General features: G+C 35.2%; 1 protein-coding gene across 4 annotated transcripts in view; it reads right to left on the minus strand.

The window, feature by feature from the left end:
• Positions 1–5670: 5670 nt before the first annotated feature.
• TSHZ1 (teashirt zinc finger homeobox 1) overlaps positions 5671–21340 on the minus strand; it is an 85425-nt gene continuing 69755 nt past the window's right edge. For all 4 annotated transcript variants that reach the window (XM_034429337.3, XM_034429339.3, XM_034429338.3 and 1 more), the window contains exon 2: positions 5671–10247. In XM_034429337.3, the coding sequence (XP_034285228.2) occupies positions 7060–10247 (3188 nt within the window). In that variant the 3' untranslated portion in view covers positions 5671–7059. The remainder of the gene's footprint in view (positions 10248–21340) is intronic.

Genomic DNA, 21340 nt, shown 5'->3' on the forward strand with positions numbered 1-21340 from the left:
TAAATCATACAATGCTGTAAGAATACATGTGTTTGCTGCTGAAACAAACCAACAAACAAAATAGACATGGAAGCAATAAACAATTCTGTGATATTAGATTAACATAGTTTCAAATCTAGACTTGACTATTACCAAATACTTATTTTTTTAAACAAAGTATTTTGTTTTTTATGGTATTGGTTTTTCAACACATATACACACAATTGTTTATATAAAACAAAACAATTTTACTTACTAAAAGAAGTAATACACAAAATTTACAGCTGTGCAGAGATGGACAAACTTACTTTAGAACTCAAAGACAAAAGTGAATCAACATACCATGAAGTTTGGAATAAATTTTATAATTGGTTAGATAAGAGGAAGAATGCCAAAAACAAGGGATAACGAATGTCTGGAAATGCATATATCAATGTATATTAACATATCAATGTATATTGAACTTGTGACTGTAATATTGGTTTATTAAATATATGTATAGTTGGTTAGGAAGTAAAATACTGGATATATAATGAAGTAGGAGATATGTAAATTTGTATATAGAGCAAGGAATAATTACTTATTAACTTGATTTTGACGTAAATGTTAGAAACCAGAGACGTTGAGCAATGTCCATTGTTTTACTTTTAAAACTAATAAATTAATAATTAAAACAATTTAATATTTAGAAAAATTGTGTCATAATAGCTCACAGTAATGGAAACATTAAGCTTTTAAAGACATTAGGCTACTAAGTAATGAAACCTTGACATTTTACTGTCAAATTCCTCAAGAAAAATGTCTTGAAGCCAACTATAGAACGTTATTTGTAGTTGGGATCTTACATGCCAGACAATTTGAGGAAACCCTTCAGATTTAACAAAGAATCAATCTTTTGATCTGGCAACATAATTTTTCAAAAATTATCTTTACCTGAAAAATATAGTACTCTGTTCACATTGATATATCTATTCTTCTACCATGCATCCATAAACTCTGTATAATATTAGCAACTAAGTATTTATTTGCTGGTGGAAAATTTGGGGTAAAAAATTGTGAAAAATGGCTGTCAGAAGATCACCATTCCTCAATTACATTAAGACCAAGTTAACTTCATAAAGAAGCCATTTAGAAGAAGACAATCTGAGTTACTTAAAAACCAGATCAATCCAAGTCAGATCACAAATTATAGCAGTGCAAAAGTTTCATATGACGTTCCATGTACTGCAAAGGACTGTTACTGCTTTTCTCACCTGAGAAGCAAATCTCTGAGGTACTCCTACAGAATGCCCTTTTAACATGTGCACTGCATACCGAATGCCTGGGTTTCCATGTGTTAATTGTTACAGCCTTCATAGCATAAAGCAAAAAAAAAAAAAAAAGCATAGGCAGCTCATTGATAAGTAATATCCATACTGGACATTTTGTCCTGCTGTGATAGAATTTGACTTTATCTCAAAATGCACTATTTAAAAGATACAGTTCTGTCTCCTTGTACCCTAATGTCAAAACTCTGGAGGACTATTACACCTGGAATGGATGGATGGAGGGATGGATGGATAGCTATGTGAGGAATGTAAGAAGAATGATAAATTACTGGGATTAGAAGGAACAGACTTGTGTTGGTGGAAAGAGATATTATTTACTTTCAGAGCTGCCTTGTGCTTTTTCTAATTTGTATAATATGAACAAATAACATATTTAGTATTTTAAAAGTACGTCTTTTGATAATCAACAAGTTTCTCCTGGTTCACATAACAGTAGATTAAGTTTTACTCCTTTGGAGTTAAAAACTCCCAGATATACAGAGAAATGAAGTTTAAAGAAGTAGAATGTTTTCTAGCCTAGCATTCTTTCCATTGTGCTTTTGGTGTGCAATGAGCACTGAACATCATTTCTTATCTAGCTGTATCGTTTCAGCTACTCTTTGTAGAAGAGAGGAAACAAAGAATTAAAAACTGACTGTGTCTATTTGCTCTCATCTAGTGATTCTCTGGATATTTTGAACCAGATAAAAGCCCCAGTTTCAACTTGCTTCTACATATTTTTCATGAAAATAGTAGAAAACAAAAACAGGTGCATGTCTGCAAGCCAGACTTGATTATGATCATATAAGATTCAAGCTATATTATGGGATTCTATTGAAGTCTTTTTATTCCCCCCTCCCTTTTTTGAAAAAAAAAACCAACCCATTAGCATAGAACAGGGCAAAGATGAAAATGTTGGCAAACAGCAGAATTTAACCTTTTCCTTTCAACATATGCAGGCATGTGTGCACACATGCACGCAAACACAGTTTTACTGGGTGCCTGAATATACAAATTTGATAATAAATTCTCCCACTGTCTTAATTTAGTTCTGGACCGGAGCCCAAATATAGGGCATTCCAACAGTCCCAGTGTTAACTCAACCTAACTACGGCAAGATATGCAGCAGGGCCAGACATTTTCAGCCTCCCAAGGTATTTAATTTTGTAGCATTATGGATGCTTCCTTACATGCACTTTGAAAACATTAATAGAAATCTCAGTGTTAAACCGGTCTTATATGGCTTGGTGCACCTATTTCATTGCCGTGAACTTCCACAATTTAATTAATCTTTAGCAAATGCTACACCTATTCTTTTCAAACGTACTGTGTGAACAAGTCATTAAGCAGGCCATCTTATTAGGAAGCTTTCAACCATTATAAACATGCTGAATTAGATTGTGAGGGTTGCTTCTCAAATTACATTTCTTTAAAAAAAAAAATGAAAAGCCTATATACCAGACCAACATATAAATCCTGCTATGTCCCATTCTCTGATTAGAAAAATAAACAACTAATTCTGAGAAATGTCAAGAGAATAGAGATTGAAAGAGAACACATTTTTGTTATTGTCCTTATCGGAGAATATACAGGGCAAAGATCTGAGCCTGTACTGACTTTCAAAGGAATAACTACAGGAAATTGAAGTAACAAGAGAAGATATTCTAGGATAACTTTGTACAGTAACCAATCACTGGGTCCTAGTGTCACTCACCTGCAGTGTTCTTAAAGAACTGAAGTGAAATGACTACTCCAATAGCAAAATATTTAACTTTTCCCCTCAGAAATACTTTTAAGGAGAACTAGAATGTTATCAATGTGATACCAATTTCCTAAAAGGAAAGGAAGGAAAATTATAGGCTGGTCATCTTAATAATATGTTCCAGGCACATTGGGAGGAACCCTAAACAAGCATGGTAGAAGGAAAATTAGCATCGGATAAGAGAATATGCCTGTTTATGAATTGCCAACTAATTTTTAAAAAAGGGAAAGTGAAATATAGACAATATAGATCAATAATTTTATCAGTAGAAAAAAGCAGCAGGCGCACAAGGAGTTGCATTAGACAGGTGCTTTTTAACTTTTCATAAATGATATTTACTTAATGGTAAGCAGTGACCTGGCCAAGTTTCCGAAGACATTCAAAGTGCTAAAAAAAACAAGTGGAAAAAATTAACAAGCTTTTAAATGGATGAACAAAATGCAAAATGGGACAGCTACAGCTAGTCCTGGACTTACAAGTTTATTTAGTGATCATTTAAAGTTACAATGGCACCGAAAAAGGTGATTTATGACCATTTTTCACTTACCACCGTTGCAGCATCCACATGGTCACATGATCATAATTCAGACATGTGGCAACTGACTCATATTTATGACTATTGTAGTGTCCTGGGGCCATGTGATCACCTTATGACAACTGAAGTCAATGGGAAAGCCATATTCACTTAACAACCGTGTTACTAACCTAACAACTGTGCCGATACACTTAGCAACTGCGGCAAGATCATAGAATGGGGCAAAACTCACTTAACAAATGTCTTGCTTAGCAACAGAAATTTTGGCCTCAATTGCCGTTGTTAAGTCGAGGACTACCTGTAAATTTAAGCAAATATAAATTGATGCCCAGAAGAGCAAAACCTACCATGACAGGTACCCTATCTGTGGCCTCGTCTGTCTATAATTTCGAAGACTGAAAGATACCTCCAAGTTGCAAACAGCATGCTTCCAAATTCAGTGCAGGGAAATAAATATGTCAGTAGAAAATGTCTTCACCTCCCACTTCTGGCAGCTCAGAGATAGCTGGCTATTGTAAAAAACAAAGTGTTGCACCAAGACGCCTGATCCATCAGAAGCGTTTGTATGTAAAAGTCATATTTACCTACAGTTATATCTAGGGGCTTCAGAGGATATAGTATATATGCTTATTAAGAGACAGGAGGAGCAATAAGTGAGAAATATTCTCTATCAGAGAAGAAAATATGACTCCAAGTTAGCAATTAACAAGTGACTCCAAGGCAACAATTAACAGATGAACCAAAATAAATGAATTTGAAGATAGAAGTGAATAAACCAGGTGACCTACAGATATGTTGGATGAACTTCCATTATGTTTTCCCACTGAAAATGGCTGTTGAGGTTTACAAATATCTGGATGGCATCAAGTTGCCACTATTTGTTGTAGAGCAAGGACACAGGGCTAAAAGGCCAGCCCTCGTACTGTACTGATAAGTCTTGATAAGTACTGATAAGTAAGTCTTGACTTACTACTATAATTGGTTTCATTTTAATGTTGCAAGCCGCCCAATCACCTCGCAGTGAGATGGGCCACAAAGAAATTTAATAAAGAATATAAATAATTGACTGCACAATTATGGTTGTAAGCCATTGCAGTTATAAGTTGTGGTGACATGTGATCAGACCTAATTTTATGTGATGGTCATTAAGATGACTGGTAAGTAATGAATTTTTCCCAGTGGGCAATTTTTGCCAGAAACATACTGGAATAAAAGCCAGAAAATAGCAAAATAAATAAATTGCACAACACAAGTCACTTTACAATAGAATGTAGCAAAAAGCTGTAAAGCAGAGGTCCTAAAATGCAATCATGTGACCATGTAACTCCAAAACCAGATTGTAAGTAGCTCTGATGACATCCGTCGCAACTTCAAACGATTGTTAAGAGAGACCAGTCATAAGAAAAGGACACAGTCATAATCATCATGCAACTTTTTCTGAAGTGGGAAATTGTAAGAGATGTAGTTCATGACTTTCGGCCTCCATCTGAGGAGCTGTAAACTTCAATAGAAACATGTATCTTAAGCTCACCAAGAGCTTGTAAATGTATCAAACTGTTCTTTTTAATGCAATATAAAAGGAAATGTATTAAATATATTATTTATGAGGACACCTATTAACTGACTATAAATGAAATAGAATGTACTTTTTGTCCTAACTGCCTCCTACTGTCTGAAGTGTAGTCAGCAGCATTCCATTCAAAAACCAAGTGTGGCTTCAGTCTGAAAGAAGTTGCCAATTTCTGCTACACAAAAACAGGGATCAAGATGAAGATGAGCAAGTGGATGCTTTTTAATGAGTAGGGTCCAACTGGGTAGCTATCAGGAACTTATACACCACTCAGGTGGGCAAAAGTCATGTTTTCAAAGCAGATGAAAGGCTTACACATTAAAAAAATTACACAATGTATTCATCAGCATCTGTAAACTAGTGCAGTAACAATTGGAACATCACCATTGGGTAGGTAACAGAATGGAGCATATTAGAGTACAGAAATCAATTCAAACATACTTCAGGCTGTAATTTTGTCGCTGCTGAAATGAAGACCTCAAAGGCAAAGCAATGATGACATCACAATATGCACAAATCAAGAACTGCATGTGGGTTTATTTTACATTTGAGAAAACAGTGGATTTCATTGCGTGAACCAAAAAGGTACTGTACAATATTAATGATAAAACATCAAAATGTATAATTCATAGTGCATTGTTTGCTTTATTTTTATTTATTTATTTTGTCAGATAGCTCCTTTGAGTACATGCATCTGGGAAGATGCAGGTGCCAGTAAAATTTCTCTATTTAACTCAAGCTGCAAGGAACTCAATTTTATTCAAAAAAGTGTGTTTTTACATTATATACACAGAAATTGAATATAAAATGACAATATAAAAAGTTAAGAGAGAAAGCATACAGCCAGAAGGTACAAAGGAAGTTGAACAATTTAAAATGGTACAATATGCAACATGTACTGTTTTGTTTTTTTTTAACCTAAGCTGATGCTGGCAATTTACAAGGATCAGAATCCAACACTTGCCCCATTTTGTTGTTGTTGTTGTTGTTTTGTTTCATTTTCATGTACCAATGCAGCACACTATAGAAAGATCAGCCTGTACCAAAGCTTACATTTGTAAATAACTATAAATTGCAGTATCTTACAGGAAAAAGAAATAACATTTTTACATTTTTTAAAATAACTTGCATACTTTTTATGCCAATCAAGTGGCAATATTCAGCATTCAGAGGATTTGGGCATAGTGGCAAATTGGTTTGTGATTTTATTTTTTAAAACATGGGTCGTGTCTAACTCCTTGAGCATTTGATCACTTTTTATAATTATTCAAGAATGGCATGCATCTTTTCTTTGCAAATTAGACTGCATTTTTTGAGAGAGAAAAAAACGCCTTTTGACATTTGAAAAACCTATTAAATGTAAGTGAATTTGACCCAGTTATATTAGGATGAAATGCTTTTTTTAAAAAAAATCACACACACCTTCTTTTTGGGAAAGGCACAGAATACTATTATAGTCCTCAGAGGGTTAAAAACTGACACTACGGGGTTCTGTGACCTTTATTGTCATGGCAACTTTGTAATTTTAGAATGTCTTTTTGTTATTGTTCTTTGTGTCTTTCTTTACCGCTAAATTAATGTCTCTCAATAGTGTCTCCCACTATAGTCTACAAAAGATAGCTTAACATCAAGGACATATGTTGAAAATAAAGGTCAGACTTTGACTCACAGAAAAAGAAGGGGGGAAGGAAAGGGAAAAAAAAGGTTTTAAAAACATGCACAGATCAGACAAAGAGCATATAAATATAACTACAAAACGTATGTAAGAAAAACCAAGCTCCAGATAGGCAGTTCAGCAACAAAAGTAAGACTGATTTCAGAGGCTCAGATCAGGCCTAGTGCAGTACTATGAAGTTTAGTGCAATGTTCCTGTGGTCACTTGCATACCTGGTTGCTTACCTGGACGCTAATGTTTTTCTAACTCAGTTACATAGATCAGATGGTCCTCGGGAGACTTCCCATGTGTTTTACTAAGGTGCAGTTTGACTGCATGCTTGCTTGCAAAGGTTCGATTACAGAGCTTACACTGGAATGTGGAGCCCGAGTCCTCCTCGGCAATTCCAAGTGAGCCTAAAGTCTTATTTGAAAGGACCTTGGAAATATTCTGCTGTTCTTGTATCTGATTAAGTGGCAATTTGGACAGATCCTTCAAACTGAACCCTAAATGTGTCTCCAAGTGACTTATATACGTGGAAGCAGTCCTGAATTGAGAGGCACAATCATTGCAAAAGAAAACAGGATGACCTGTATCCAAATTCTTTAAAAACTTAGTTCCACCTGTCCTCCTTAACTGATACTTCACATTTGCCAGCCAGTGGCTAATTGTGGTCATAGAAAGACCAGTAAACTTCGAGATATGAACCCGTTCTTGTGGGCCTAGGTCCGACATAATATATTTGCCTTCCGGTGTCTCCCTCAAACTGGAAGCAAACTGGGCTTGAAGGATGAGAAGATGCTGAGGGTTCCAGTTTGACTGCCTACCCTTCCTCTTGTGTACTGGAGACAGTTCATCCAAAGCTTCTTCAAAGCTACTTCCATCTGCATCAGATTTTTCTGACACAGAAGACGGAGTAGAAGATTTGGGAGTCAAGCGCCCTGTGAGGTTCTTTACCATGTCAGAAATATCCATTAGGGCACTTTCTCTTAGAGGAGATGAGACAGAATCAGTTACACTGGAAATCAGTGGTTTGGTTTTGGACTTTGTTAAATCAATAGGCTGATCGCTGTTCTCATAATAGTACCGGTCAATAGGCTCAGCTTGCTTGGCTGGAGTTGTGGGGTAAATGGGTTTGTCCAACATGCTGTTACTAATTTTATATAACATGGCCAAAGGATCCAAAGAAGGATTTACAGGATTAGAGACTTTGCCTAAGTGGGTATTCATAATGGACTGCAAAGCACTCAGTGGGTTAATGAATGATTGCTCTGGTGAATGGTCTGTAATGATACCCAAGTTATTACAGCCATTGGTGACTTTTGCTTTAGGCGGTTCAGTACCATTAAGTGCATGTGGATCAGCTAGAACATCCTTTTTGACCTTCTGAACCTCAGCTTCAGGACTTTGTTTTTGCTGCAGTGGCTGCTGATGTAGTTGTTGTTGCTTGTTGCTTTCCTCTGATTTTGGAAAGTCTTTGCTTTCCTTAGGAGCAGGGGACAATGGCTTGACTGGAGAACATTTCTCTTTTTCTGAAGGCTTTTCTTCTTTCTTAATATGGATTTTGCCCGTGACCTTCTCTACTAGCTCTTCCATGGCAGAGACATTACTTTTATGAGGAGGGGGTGTCAGATTGCCTGGTGAATGGATCAGCGCACTGTGTTCTGAAGACAATGACTTTACACTGCTAGCATACGATGGCTGAATCTGAACACTCTGCACAGTTGGCTGAAGGGATTTAACGGTTCCTGGAAGCTGATAAGCTGCATGAATGCTAGGGTAGCCTCCCCAGGAAGGTGCTCCATTTTGAGCTTTGCTTATAGCTGTGGTCACTGTGTTCTCCAGAGATTTCAATATGTCGATTCCACCTTTTGGACTTTCATCTAGATCCTCTTCTCGGAGGTACTGATATACAGCTGTTGGCTCAAATTTTTCTGAAGAGTCCTCATTTTCTTCTTTAATTTTTTTGTCCGTTTCAGTAACAATCACCTGTTCTTTTTCTGGCTCCTTCTTTTCTTCAGAAGTTGTAGATCCAGCAGGAGAATCCGGTTGCTTTTTAATATTTGTAGCTGGTAATCTTGTATGAGTGGTAGGTGGCAAAGGTATGGACTGTATCTTTTCTTCAACTACCGAGTCCAGTACTAGCTGTTTTCCTTTTTTAGAGGCTGAATTAGTTACTTTCAAAAAATGTCCTGTGACCATCATATGAGCAGTCAGCTGTTGCAAAGTGTCATGAGAACTGCCACATTCCATGCATTTTAGTATCTGAGCTTTGCGGGCCTCAAACTGCCAAGTGTAGCTAGCACCATTTTGATAGCCGTAGCGATTATTGGGAGTTACATATGGATTGGCAGTTTTCTGATCCTTTGCTGCTTCACTAAGTGTAGTCTCTGGAGTAATTGCTGTTGGCTCAGGTGAGCAAGGTGAAGCCAAGTCCTGAAGTGCTCGTTTTTTGGTAGAAGGCACCAGTTTGGTGATGGCTGGTACTGGTTCCTTCAGAGGCACTTTCTGGTAATGCTTTGTTTTTATCATATGGACACTTAAGTCTTGTAAAGATTCAAATGAATGACCACAGTACATGCATTTTAGTACTTTCTGGGCATCCTCTTTGCCTTCCATTTCCATAAGTGATCGCTTTCTGGGCTTTGACCACCGTCTGGTTTTTTCAGATTCTTTATCTTGGTTGTCATCCCGGTAATGTCCAGTTTCATTCATGTGCACTGTAAGCTCTACCAGTGTATCATATGCTGCACTACAGTCTTTGCACCGGAATTTACTGGCACCAGTGAACACAGAACCATACAGTTTATTGTTTTGCCGGTAAAGTTGCACTGTGCTGAACAGACTGGGTTCTGGTAGAAGTCCATATGAGGTCTGTTGCAGAGTTTTGGCCAAAGCCGCTTGATGCCAGTCATAACCTGAACTGCCACTGCTACTGTTACTAGTACTACTGATGCTTGTAGTGGTAGTAGTGTTGGTACTGGTACTGGCACTTGTATTTGGGGTATTGATACTAGTGGTGCTGTTAGTGGTGCTTTCTTTCGGGCTGTCTTCATTATTCTTTGATTTTTTTAAATCTAATGCTAAACCAGACCAACAAGATTCTGACAGTAAATTCGCATATACGGCTTTTATCTGTGCTAAACTGTCCTGTGGGTAGGAAGCATTGTCCAAGCACTTGTGATCTTCTTTCTCTTCTTTAGAGGAAGAGCTTTTGAAATGGGCCAATTGATCACTGTTTTCACTGAACGGTGAACCATAACCTGCATCTTGGTTTGTTGCTGTGCTGACTGGAGAATTCTGGTAACTCTGAGCCTCTTTGATCTCTGTTTCATCCTGGCACATGTACTCATTTTCTTGGATGTCCAGAGATAGCCCATCATCCTCCCCACTTTCTTCATCAATTTCTGCTGCTTTCAGTTCTTCTTCAGGAACATAAGCTTGAAAGAAAGAGAAGAAAAGAGAGAGAGAGAAAAGAAGAATTAAAGAATGTATCCATTTTTCCACACTGTAACTATTACAATAAAAATGAGGGTTATATTGAACAGAACATATTCATAGCTTTTAGTTCAGTATGATAATATACCTTCTCAAATTAAGGCATTCCCTCTACAACTAAACATCGGCATGACACCTCAGTAGGATTAATGTTTTACCAGCAGAATAACCAAGTCTGACTGAAGCTAAAATACATTCTTCAGTTATTTATTATGATATAATTACATTACAATTTTGCTGGCGTATCCAACAAGGAATAAATAATCTGAGGATTATGGCTTCAGTTTATTTACTCATTTACCAGATTGCTAAATGGATGGGTTATTGTAATTTTTTTCCAGAACGATAGAAAATTATCCAGTTTAGCTTCATTATACTATGTTCAATAATCCAGTCTATGCAACACAGTATTACTATAAAGTTCTATGAAAATAGAGTAAAACTAAAAAAAAATCATATTAGAGTTTAAATTAAATACTAATTAAGTATTGTTATCATTAAGAGTTATATATGCCTATATTATTAATAAAACAATGCATTTTTTTCTTCATATTTTTCCTCAATTTTTTCTTTTGAATGGTGCTATTTTTACTTTAAAGACTAAACCTGTAGCTAAACTAAATTCTAATTTTGTATTTAAAATCTACCCCAATTTATTTGGATGAGACAACCTATCCATAAAATACAATACAAAGAATCAACCTGGTAAAAGGCATACAACTAAGTGTTTGAATAGAAATAACAATAGGTACTAGGCAACTAAGTTTTCTTAACACATTATTGGAGGGTAGAAATACAGTTAAGTATTTCTATTATTATAATACGTATCCAGGACTTATTTAGATTCCAAAGTTACACACAAAGAGCCTAAAAATTGCGTCCATTAATTGTCTCATCGTCCGTATAGCAACATTACAGAATAAATCCATTGGACAAATACTGTATTCCATTAGAACAGTAATGTAAGAATACTAATTAGTATTAATACTCCAATGAAGGATATAATTATTTGTTAATTGCTAAATATTATAGCAGCAATTGGCACAAACAATGGAAAAAACTTAAATCCTCAATTTTTCCAAATCTGTTGGAATTCTAAAAATCGGTAAAGTATTATTGTGAGAAAGTTGATTCTCTAAATCCCTTTCAGTCTGGATTCAGGCCAGAGTATAGGACAGAACAGCATTGATCATACTCTTGGATGACCTCTGACAGGAGCAGGATGGAGACAATGCATCTATTCTTGCTCTTCTTGACCTCGCTGTGGTTTTAGATACCATCGATCATGGGTATCCTTCTAGACTTGCTCTTGGAGTTTGGGGTGGGTAAAGTTCTGCTGATTCTACTCCTTCCTCTAGGTCTGGTTTCTGTCAAGGGGGGGGGGAGGTCCAGTCCTCAGCTCCTACTTTGTGCAAGGCCACAGAGCTTAGTTCTTCTCCTCTCCAGTTTAACTGAATGAGCTCATTCAATGGTTTGGGATGGGGTATCATCAATAAGTGGATGACCCTCATGTTTGTATCTCCACCCCTAGCTTCCTAAGTGATGCCTAGCCCATATATGGAAGCTGTGGGAACCTGATGAGGTGCAACAGGTCAACACAAGCAAAACAAAATAGCTTTGGTTCACCTTCTGCTAGTGGGTGCCTTCCATTGTTGGCCTTGGATGAGTGGCACTGCTTCGGACAGACCTATGGGTAATCTGGACTAATGATTCCAGCTTGAAGAACTCATCATCAGGTTGTGCACTACCTATCCTGAAACAGGGTTCTGCTCACTATCACTCATGACCTTGTGACCTCCAGTCAGGACTATTGCAATGTATTCTACATGGGGTTGCATTTGAAGAGCACCCAGAAGCTTCAACTGGTGCAGAATCAGCAACACGGGTAGTAAATTGTGCCAGTTTTTTGGCCCATGTAATGTCACTATTTTGTGAGTTGCATTGGTTGGCAGTGCGCTTCCAGGTACAATTCAAAGTTTTGGTTGTTGCCTTTTCTGCCATAGCACCAAGCCTGTGGAACATTCTACCTCTGGAAACAGGAAGGCCCTGACAATATTGGCCTTTTGTAAGGCCCTGGTTCTCTGCCCAAGCCTGAGACCCTGAGAATATGCAGGGATCCACTTCTTGGTTGCAATATACAATTTACAATATAGTTATATCTAACTAACTAATTAACTAACTACCACATAACAAAGTACTCCCAGCGGTTAACAGTAAAATAAAATTCTACAACATAATACAGTTAAACTATCTCGAAGCAATAAAACCAATACAAAAACCACATTAATCTATGTTCAGTTTTAACATTGAAACAAGATCCAAACAAGGTACCCAGATTTGACTGGGAAATCAAAACAAAGAATACTAATACAACATTTATTGTAAGGTTATAATAACCCAGTCTTGCAAGTCTGAAATATTTTTCCCATCCCCTGCCTTTATGTTCCAGAGAACTAGGGAGAGTCAATTTTGAAATGCTTTCTTCAACCTCATTCCTACTCTGGACCCAGATTTCTTTTATCACATCACTGTCTACACTGAAGCATCTCATCCTGTCTCTTAAGATTCTTTCACAGCCCATTACAGATGGCAACATCCATTAATTTCCAAACACCCTCCAGAACAATTATGTTTTGACCAGTTTCTGAAAGAAAAAAAACTGGAAGTTACACAGGAGTTATTACAGAGAAACCCATTGGCAGTCAGCACAAGTCTTGCAATATGTAATGTAATTACAATATGTAATATAGGATTTTTCTTTTTTTACTTTTTAAATCAGTGCTTCATGATTACCTGAACAACTCCCTGCAGCTTTTTGGCCAAATATCAGAAGAGATTTGCCATTGCTTCCTTCCTAGGGCTGAGAGAGAGTGACTGGCCCAAGGTAACCCAGCTGACTTTGTGTCTAAGGCTGGACTAGAATTCACAGTATCCTGGTTTCCAGCCTGATGCCTTAACCACTACACCAAACTAGCTCTAATATAAATTTAAAATGTGTAATTACAATATATAGTATAGATTTAAAATACACCTTATTTATTTATTCCCATATTTATATGGTTGTTTATCTTGCAAAACATATAATACATAATTTTTCTTGAATTCTAAAACATATAGGTATGCCTTATGTGGTATGTGTTAGTGTTAAACCACATATTATAAAACTGGTTTGTTTCAGCAATCACCCAGTAAGCTTCAAACATAACATTAACCTTCAGCTAACAAAAACTGAATGCTTCTAATCTCTCCATGACAAGCTGAAGAAGTGAAAAGACTGGGCTTGCTACAGTTCATTTCAATCCAAATAGACTATGTATTTTATAATAGCTAACCAGAGTAGGTTAGCCATTCTAAATTCAACCACAAAACAATTAAATAGAAAAAAAGCTGTATGTATAGATCTTGGACAAGGATGAAATTTTATCTGTGAATGTAAATCTCAGAATTATTCTGATCATGTGCTTGAAAGAAACCCCTACTGAACCAATGGGATTTACTCTAATATAAATCTATACCTTTTTTAAAAAAATTGAATTGTTCTTTATTTAGTCAAGACTTTGCGAAATATGTCAAACTTATTTGGTCAGCAAGAAAAAGAGACGGTACTGTAATACTGTCAGCAAGAAAAAGAGACAGTACTGTAATAAATATTAGGCTTTAGTCCTGACTAATATAAATAATTATAAATTTATTAGTCCATTTATAATTCCTATAGTACAACTTCGGACAGATATTCAGGGCTGAGATTATTATAACTGTCACCCAGATCAACAATGAAATGACCCCTCAGGAATGTAACTCTAGCGGCAACATCAAAGAGGTCCAGGGTCAGCACAGGTAGGCCAGACCTGCCAAGACTATACCGCTTGCTACCCTTTTGTTCTTGCCTCATTTTTTTTTTAATGCTTTATACAATAATCAGAAAGCAGACAATGAAAGATTTACATAGTGGCAACAGCTATTTTACTTATTTGTTTCTTACTTTCCAAAATACATTACTCATTTCAGTAAGAAAAAAAGCCTTAGTATAACGAATTTCAGTCCATTCCTATAAAACCTGATCCCATGGTTTAAGTGATTAAAACTCTACATGCTCAAAATATTTCTTTTTCAATGCTGTTAAGTGCTGGAAAAAATGACTTTGTTCCTGGGAAAAAAGGAACAGAAGCAGTAATAGGGATGGAATTGTAGTAAGATACAGTAAAGAATGGCCCAGTTAAGACCACTGGGTCCAAGGTCTAAACACTACCAGCTGCACCACTGCTTGATTTTAAATTCCGTGCATTATTCTATTAATAAGCTATAATTAAACAGAAATGGTGAAACTAAACATGACAGGTTGTTTCAGAATTTTGCCTCCTACTAAGGTTGGCCTGTGGCATTGAGCCTCCTACCAATCTATGACGCAGATGTCATGCAACAATTTTAACAAGAGTGGTCTGCTGTTAAAAATAAAATAAGAGATAAATATTTAAAAGTGACAAGCATAAAGCAAGCAATGACATATCCAAGTTGATTATCAAACTTTGCTATTGTGTTGCCACCTGGTGAAATGATACAATCTAACCAAAATTACGTATTTATTGGAATCAAACTATTCTTTTTAACTAACAAATGTGATATTCATGAGCAGATGGTCACTATATCAAAATACATCTATTCTAAGGGCCCACTTCAAAAAAAAGGTCTTATATACACCTAAGTATTATACTAAATTTAGATTCAGAATACGAATTGTTACCACGGGAAGATTAAATAACAGATATATGATCTGACCAGAAGCAAACAGAACTGGATGGATGAAGAAGAAAAGCACCAGCAGGCATAGCTGCCAGACCAAACAATCTTACTTTTATAATTGGGTGTTTTTAATATATATATATATATATTGTTCATTTTGTTTTTTTTTTACTTTAAAGAGATTATCAATAGTATATAACTCAGTGACTACACACTGATGCACACTCACCTGAAAGTGAGTTCCACTTAATTCTAGAGGACTTTCTACTAAATAGGGATGTGTGTATATAATTTCATTGTTAAATCTCTATATTTTTTTCTTAGAAACATATGCTAAAATTCGTGATATTCCCATCTGACCCATTTCTCAGTAGCATTCAACATTTCTGAAATCTGCCTGCCAAAAAATAAGAGGCCTCTTTCTCCCCTTTCATTTACCAGTATTCTGCAGTACTTATTTTTCACTCCACTGAATTCGTCCTTTTCCCAAATCTTATTTTATTTTACTGAAAGGACAGTTTAATAATAATGGAAAAGTTCTTCAAATAATATAACATTAAATAATACGAAAGCTAAAAAGATAAAGATCTAGCAAAAGGAAGACAAATCAATATTTTCCCAACTGGAATGCTTTTGAACACTTGAGACTGCCATCTGTTAATATACTACATTCTAACAAAAATCTATGAAAAATGATCTATAAATCCAGCTTTATGGTTATAGTTCATTAAAAATTATTGTGAGTCTCTATTCTATCCTTCACCTCATTCTACATTATCTCATTCTGTAAATGTTGTGATTCCTATACTTGATCATTTTTGATCGAGAAAGACAAAGGAGAACTTGTCCACTCTTGCTTCCAAATCATAGATCTTCATTTAAAATATGAGGAGACTGACTTTGTTTGCTTTGCTTCATTTTTCTATTAGAACAAATTCACATATTTCTTAATAAACATTTCATTCAGAACTGTGTATTAAAACAAAGTGAACTTGAGAAAAAAGTAAAATAAATATAGTTATTTATTCCTTCTCCTACACATTGCTAAAAATGCCTTTTCCCCAACAGATTCTGTTTCAACACAGAGGTCACAACTATTTGCCAAGAGAGAGAAGGTAACCTTCTGCCTTATATTATGCTACCTTAGAGAGTAGAGCAAAGGACCAAAAAATTACTGTTATACTACAATATGTTAGCACAAACATTAATACACTAAGATCATTACTCTAAACTGGCATCCTCTCACTTGACTAAGGAAAACCTACAAAATTGACAAAAGCTTTGTCTGTTTATTTAATTCACAATTTTTGTAACCCAAAATCTACAATAAAGCAAAAAGACATAAAATTGATAGAAATCACCCAATTATAACCAGAAACATTCAGTCATGATTAAAAACACAGTGGAACATTGTTGAATGTATTATTATTTGTATTTATATTTGAATATATATCTACACATTTCCATTTGGGTATAAAAACTGACTGATTAATCAATGGTCATATTTACTGTATACTTGCATATCCCAACAAGCCAGTTCAGAGCTTAGGATCAGAAAACTCTGCATTATCATGGGCTATCATAACAATATGCATTTTACAAGGTTTTAAAAACGTATTGTCCATAAAAAATCTGCATTTTGTGTTTAATACATCATGCTGAATATATATGATCCTAATATTGCAACAGCATATGAACTAAGCATATTTGAGTCTTTTCAACATTTAGTATAAACTTCACAATAACAAAAATTACAATTCTAGAGACTGTAAAACTTAATTCTGATTTAACATATATAAAACTACATTTTCTAAACAAGAATAGACATTTCTGCTCTGTTAAGAATTTTTTAAAATCATCTATAATACAAGCAATGCAAAGAGAAAGAATTTGTATCACTTATTTCCTGAGCAATATTATGTCTACAGATATTTGCAAAAATGGGGGGGGGGGTTGAATTTATAAAGAACATCAAAAACTACACGGACAGATTGTTCCTATCTCAGACGGCCTTGTAAGATATTATCCTACTCTTCTGTAATTAACTGCATTTTTTTTGAACTATTATTAGTTTCAAGATAAACTGTTTTTTCTTAATGAAAATATTTTCTTCTTCACTGTTCAAAATGCAGCCAGAAATACAAAATAAGTTTGATGCTCACTGACAAAGGGAAAAACAAGTCAGGCCTTGAGACTGACTTTCTTTGGTTTTAATCCCTTTCCATTAAAAAAACAACAACACATTTTATTTGGGTTACTTGACTTTTTCTACAGACATTATAAAGTATAAAGGATTAAATTGTTAGGCGGCATTTTTATCTATGTTTGAGAAACACTTCTACTGTCAGATAAATGTATTATACAACTTTGCTATACTATATCAATGCAGAAATGTTAAGAAGTAAACACACAGACTAACTAATATATAATTCAATTCGTCATGATAAAAATCACCAAAATTTACTTCAATATCACTGATCCATATTTGTCAATGGAAAGTACAACAGCTTTCAGATTTTTCAATGTTAATATCAATAACATTGATATGTTATAACAAAAATAACATCCAGTGTTTAAGGTCAATGTTTTTAAGCCCCAAAATAAGAAAATGTAGTAAAATAAGGTTAGATTTTTTTAGAATATATTCAAACTAGATTTTAGTATTTTGCCTTACACGAATCCCTGTCTTGCATGAAGCCAGCTACTACAGTATTAAAGATAAAAGATAGCTTTGCATTAAATTGCTAGGATCTGATAGCACCAAAGAGGTCAACTAATAATTTAATACTGTGATGAAACATTGCCCAGTGAATAATTTTCCTCACTCCCTGTGTTTCAATAGATTTTTTTAAAAAGCTTGATATGGATCTGTGATCAGGAATCACAGACAATATATTTAGATTTATGCTGATTTTAAATACCTAAAAATATGGTTACAGTACATTCTGTATTACAATGCACAGTAAAACTAAGACCCTCTGTTTCTCTGAATTTTCACAGGAGGAATATCCTACAAATTATAATTATAGAACAAAATTAACTGGAGACTGAAGATACCTGTTTTATTTTTCTATTATTATATCATGTTAAAAATCTTTGTATATATGACATATCTTCTGGATACCAGTATCACCCCAAAGATCTACTATCGTCTTTGAGTAACATTAAAATGTCTGCATTCCAATGTAAGCCAACATGAAGCACTATATATTGTATTGTTACCACTATAGCAATATTATAACTGTTAACAGTATAGCACATTTAAGATTTGCTTCAGTAAAAAGATGATATATTGTAAATAAGTCAGCCGGTTGTCAGAAAAGCCAAAGCATAATGATGTTGGCGGAATCAAATTGTCTGATTAAAATATATTAAATGCATCGTCATTGTTTCTTAATCAGTTGCACAAACACGTATCATGCTATTCTCGCCATATGATCACTCTTATTTATATTAATCATATTTTCCACAATTATAAAGCTGGGAATATTAAAAAATGGGCACAGAAGTACCCATAGCCACTAAAATTATTGACACATTTCAGATGGACTTCAGTAGGTTGCAGATTCCATTTGTTTTTAACTGTGCTCGATATAATTAGATTACTTCAGTATTATAACTAAGCCTCTACTTACAAATGCTTTTGTTATATACTCGTTGCAATCCAGCTGAAGTTCACCCAGACTCCTAAGGCACTTACAAATAGGAGCATTCAATTTTCAGCAGTCTTAATTCTCACTGATAAATAGTAAATGCAGAAACTGCAATTGCATGGGAAAAGCACCATGTCCTGCTGAATCAACTTACTATCTTTGGTGAAGGAGGACTTTTAATATAATACATATAGTATACCGAACTACAATATATACTGTGATTATTTATCACCATACAATATTTATCAACACCCTTTGCTATGGAATGCAGAGGAATCACTAATATACCCTATTATCAATTAACGGGCCTGGTAGCTCAGCAGGCTAAAAGCACTGTGATTAACATCAGCTATCTGCAATTACTGTAAGTTCGAATCTCACCAGGCTCAAGGTTGACTCAGCCTTCCATCCTTTCTAAGGTAGGTTAAATGAGGACCCAGTTTGTGGGGGCAATAAGCTGACTTTGTATAAATATACAAAAGTATGAAGGCTATTGCTTAACGCATTGTAAGCCGCCCTGAGTCTCCGGAGAAGGGCGGCATATAAATCAAATTAAAACAAAAAACAAAAAAACCATTTAGGCTGGAAGCCACTTAAAAGGCCATAAAAATATATAGCTTTTGTGAAAATCCCAAGATTATAGCTATTTTTTGTTGCTCTGAATAAAAGAGAACCACATTAAGAAAATCCTTCTAGGTGAGTACAGAATAGCAATATATATGCACATATGTAAATATATCTGCAAAACAGTTAAGACTATTCTAACATCAAAAGCTCTGTATAATACAAGTCTTTGCAATTTAGCCCATTTAACAGCATTGACCTCAAGGTTAATAAACTGGCTAAATCCCAAGCTTTTCAGCTTCAAGTACTTCATGGCTGTAGATCTACCTCCGAGTAACTGATTGATGGGTTTAGACAAAATTAAGCAGTTATGAAATAATTTCAAGTTAGGATTATTAATGAACCAAAATATATTAATGACAGATACAAATAAATCAATTGGTAACTTTTCTGTATTATGTCTATCACTTTTGTGGATATAATTTAAAGTTTCTGGGCATTTCTGTCTACTTTTCTGTCCAAAGACAACCTAAGTATCCAAAATAATCAAACTTTCCCTTCCTGACAATTGGCTCCCAACTGAGTCACATGTCAAAAAGACTCTATGAAATAAGAAAGACAAGTTAATAATGTCTATTTGAACTCTGTTTCCAATAGGTATATTATTCTAGGTTTTAGCTCAATCCTAGGATTCAGTCTGCGTATGCATATATATAAAATAACCGTTGAACAGTTTCTACATTGAAGAAAAATACAGTACAATGTAGTTGACTACCAATTTGAAAAGAGGAAATATGTCAAAATATAAGTACTCACAAAGTAATGCCAGAGTTCTACAGTATCAGCAGTTTTTCTGCATAATGTACCTAATAAGAATGCTTAAATCTGATAACTTCTCACCTCCTCCCTCTCAGTCCACCCTTTTGGTCTTTAGAGTTATTAGGCAATATTTTTAAGTAGTGGGACAAGCAGCTTGCACTCTAATGCTAATAGAAAGAATGGCTCTTTCTCTGTTAGATAAACCACACACTCAAACATTTCTTTTTATGTTTTGATCACCAAAGAGAGCTGTATATTAATCAGACCATCCGCCACTCTACTGTCAAGAATATTCTAATTGGAAAAAAACCCAATCATTTTCATCCCTGCTGGCAACATTAGAGCATTTAACCTGTTTCCATTACTTATACAAATTACCGTTATAAGGTAGGACAGATGTTAGAATCAAGCCACAAAACTAACTGCCATGCAATCTTTATATGAAGAAGAAGAAGAGAGAAAGCTGTTAGAGCATGTTATGCCGCATCAATAATGCTCCCTCTCTACTTGATTCATTAACTTCCACCATCAACATTTCACTTTCTTTCTGTGTTCCATCTCATCTGAGCTTATTTCATTTGGAAGCAAATAGTCTTTTTCAGCTATTTTTTTTAATCAGGTGCTCTCGAGGGTCAAAGGAAAGGAAAGCGGAGGGAACAAGAGAAAGAAAACCCAACATCCTGTCAAAAATGCTATTTCTCTAACAGAGATGATAAAAGAGAAGTCAGTTAAGATATTGGTACTCTAAGATGGCTGTCACTTTAGATAGAAGATGGCACAACTCACCTAGACAGGTGACACTCTGGTCGGGCAAAGGGTTGATACATTATTGAGAACATGAGAGATTAGGAACGACAAAGACTCTAGACCCAGAGTGCCTGGGGCTTTTTAAATACTAAAATCAGCAGGCACATGAATTTCAGCCTCCATTTGCATTGCAGCCTCCATTTGCATCATCTCCAATTTGAAAAGAATCTCAGATAGTAGGGCTAGATGAGACATCTATCTAAGACCTCAGAAAGCCAATATTAGAATAGACAATCCCAGGCCAATGAGCTGACTCAAACTTAAAGCATATTAAGTATCAATAAAATATGCACTACAAGTGTAATTATTATAAGATTACTATGCAGGTACAGTAATAAAAAAGAAGGGCCAAATTCTCCAGCTTGTAACTCTGAAGTCATCTTTTAGACTCTCGTTCTAAAATAATTATTCATAGGAATACTTTGAAAAAAAGTGATGCTGTCATTGAACTC

This window comes from Pantherophis guttatus, chromosome 3, assembly GCF_059756535.1.
Source record: "Pantherophis guttatus breed Tessera chromosome 3, ASM5975653v1, whole genome shotgun sequence".
Lineage (NCBI taxonomy): Eukaryota > Metazoa > Chordata > Lepidosauria > Squamata > Colubridae > Pantherophis > Pantherophis guttatus.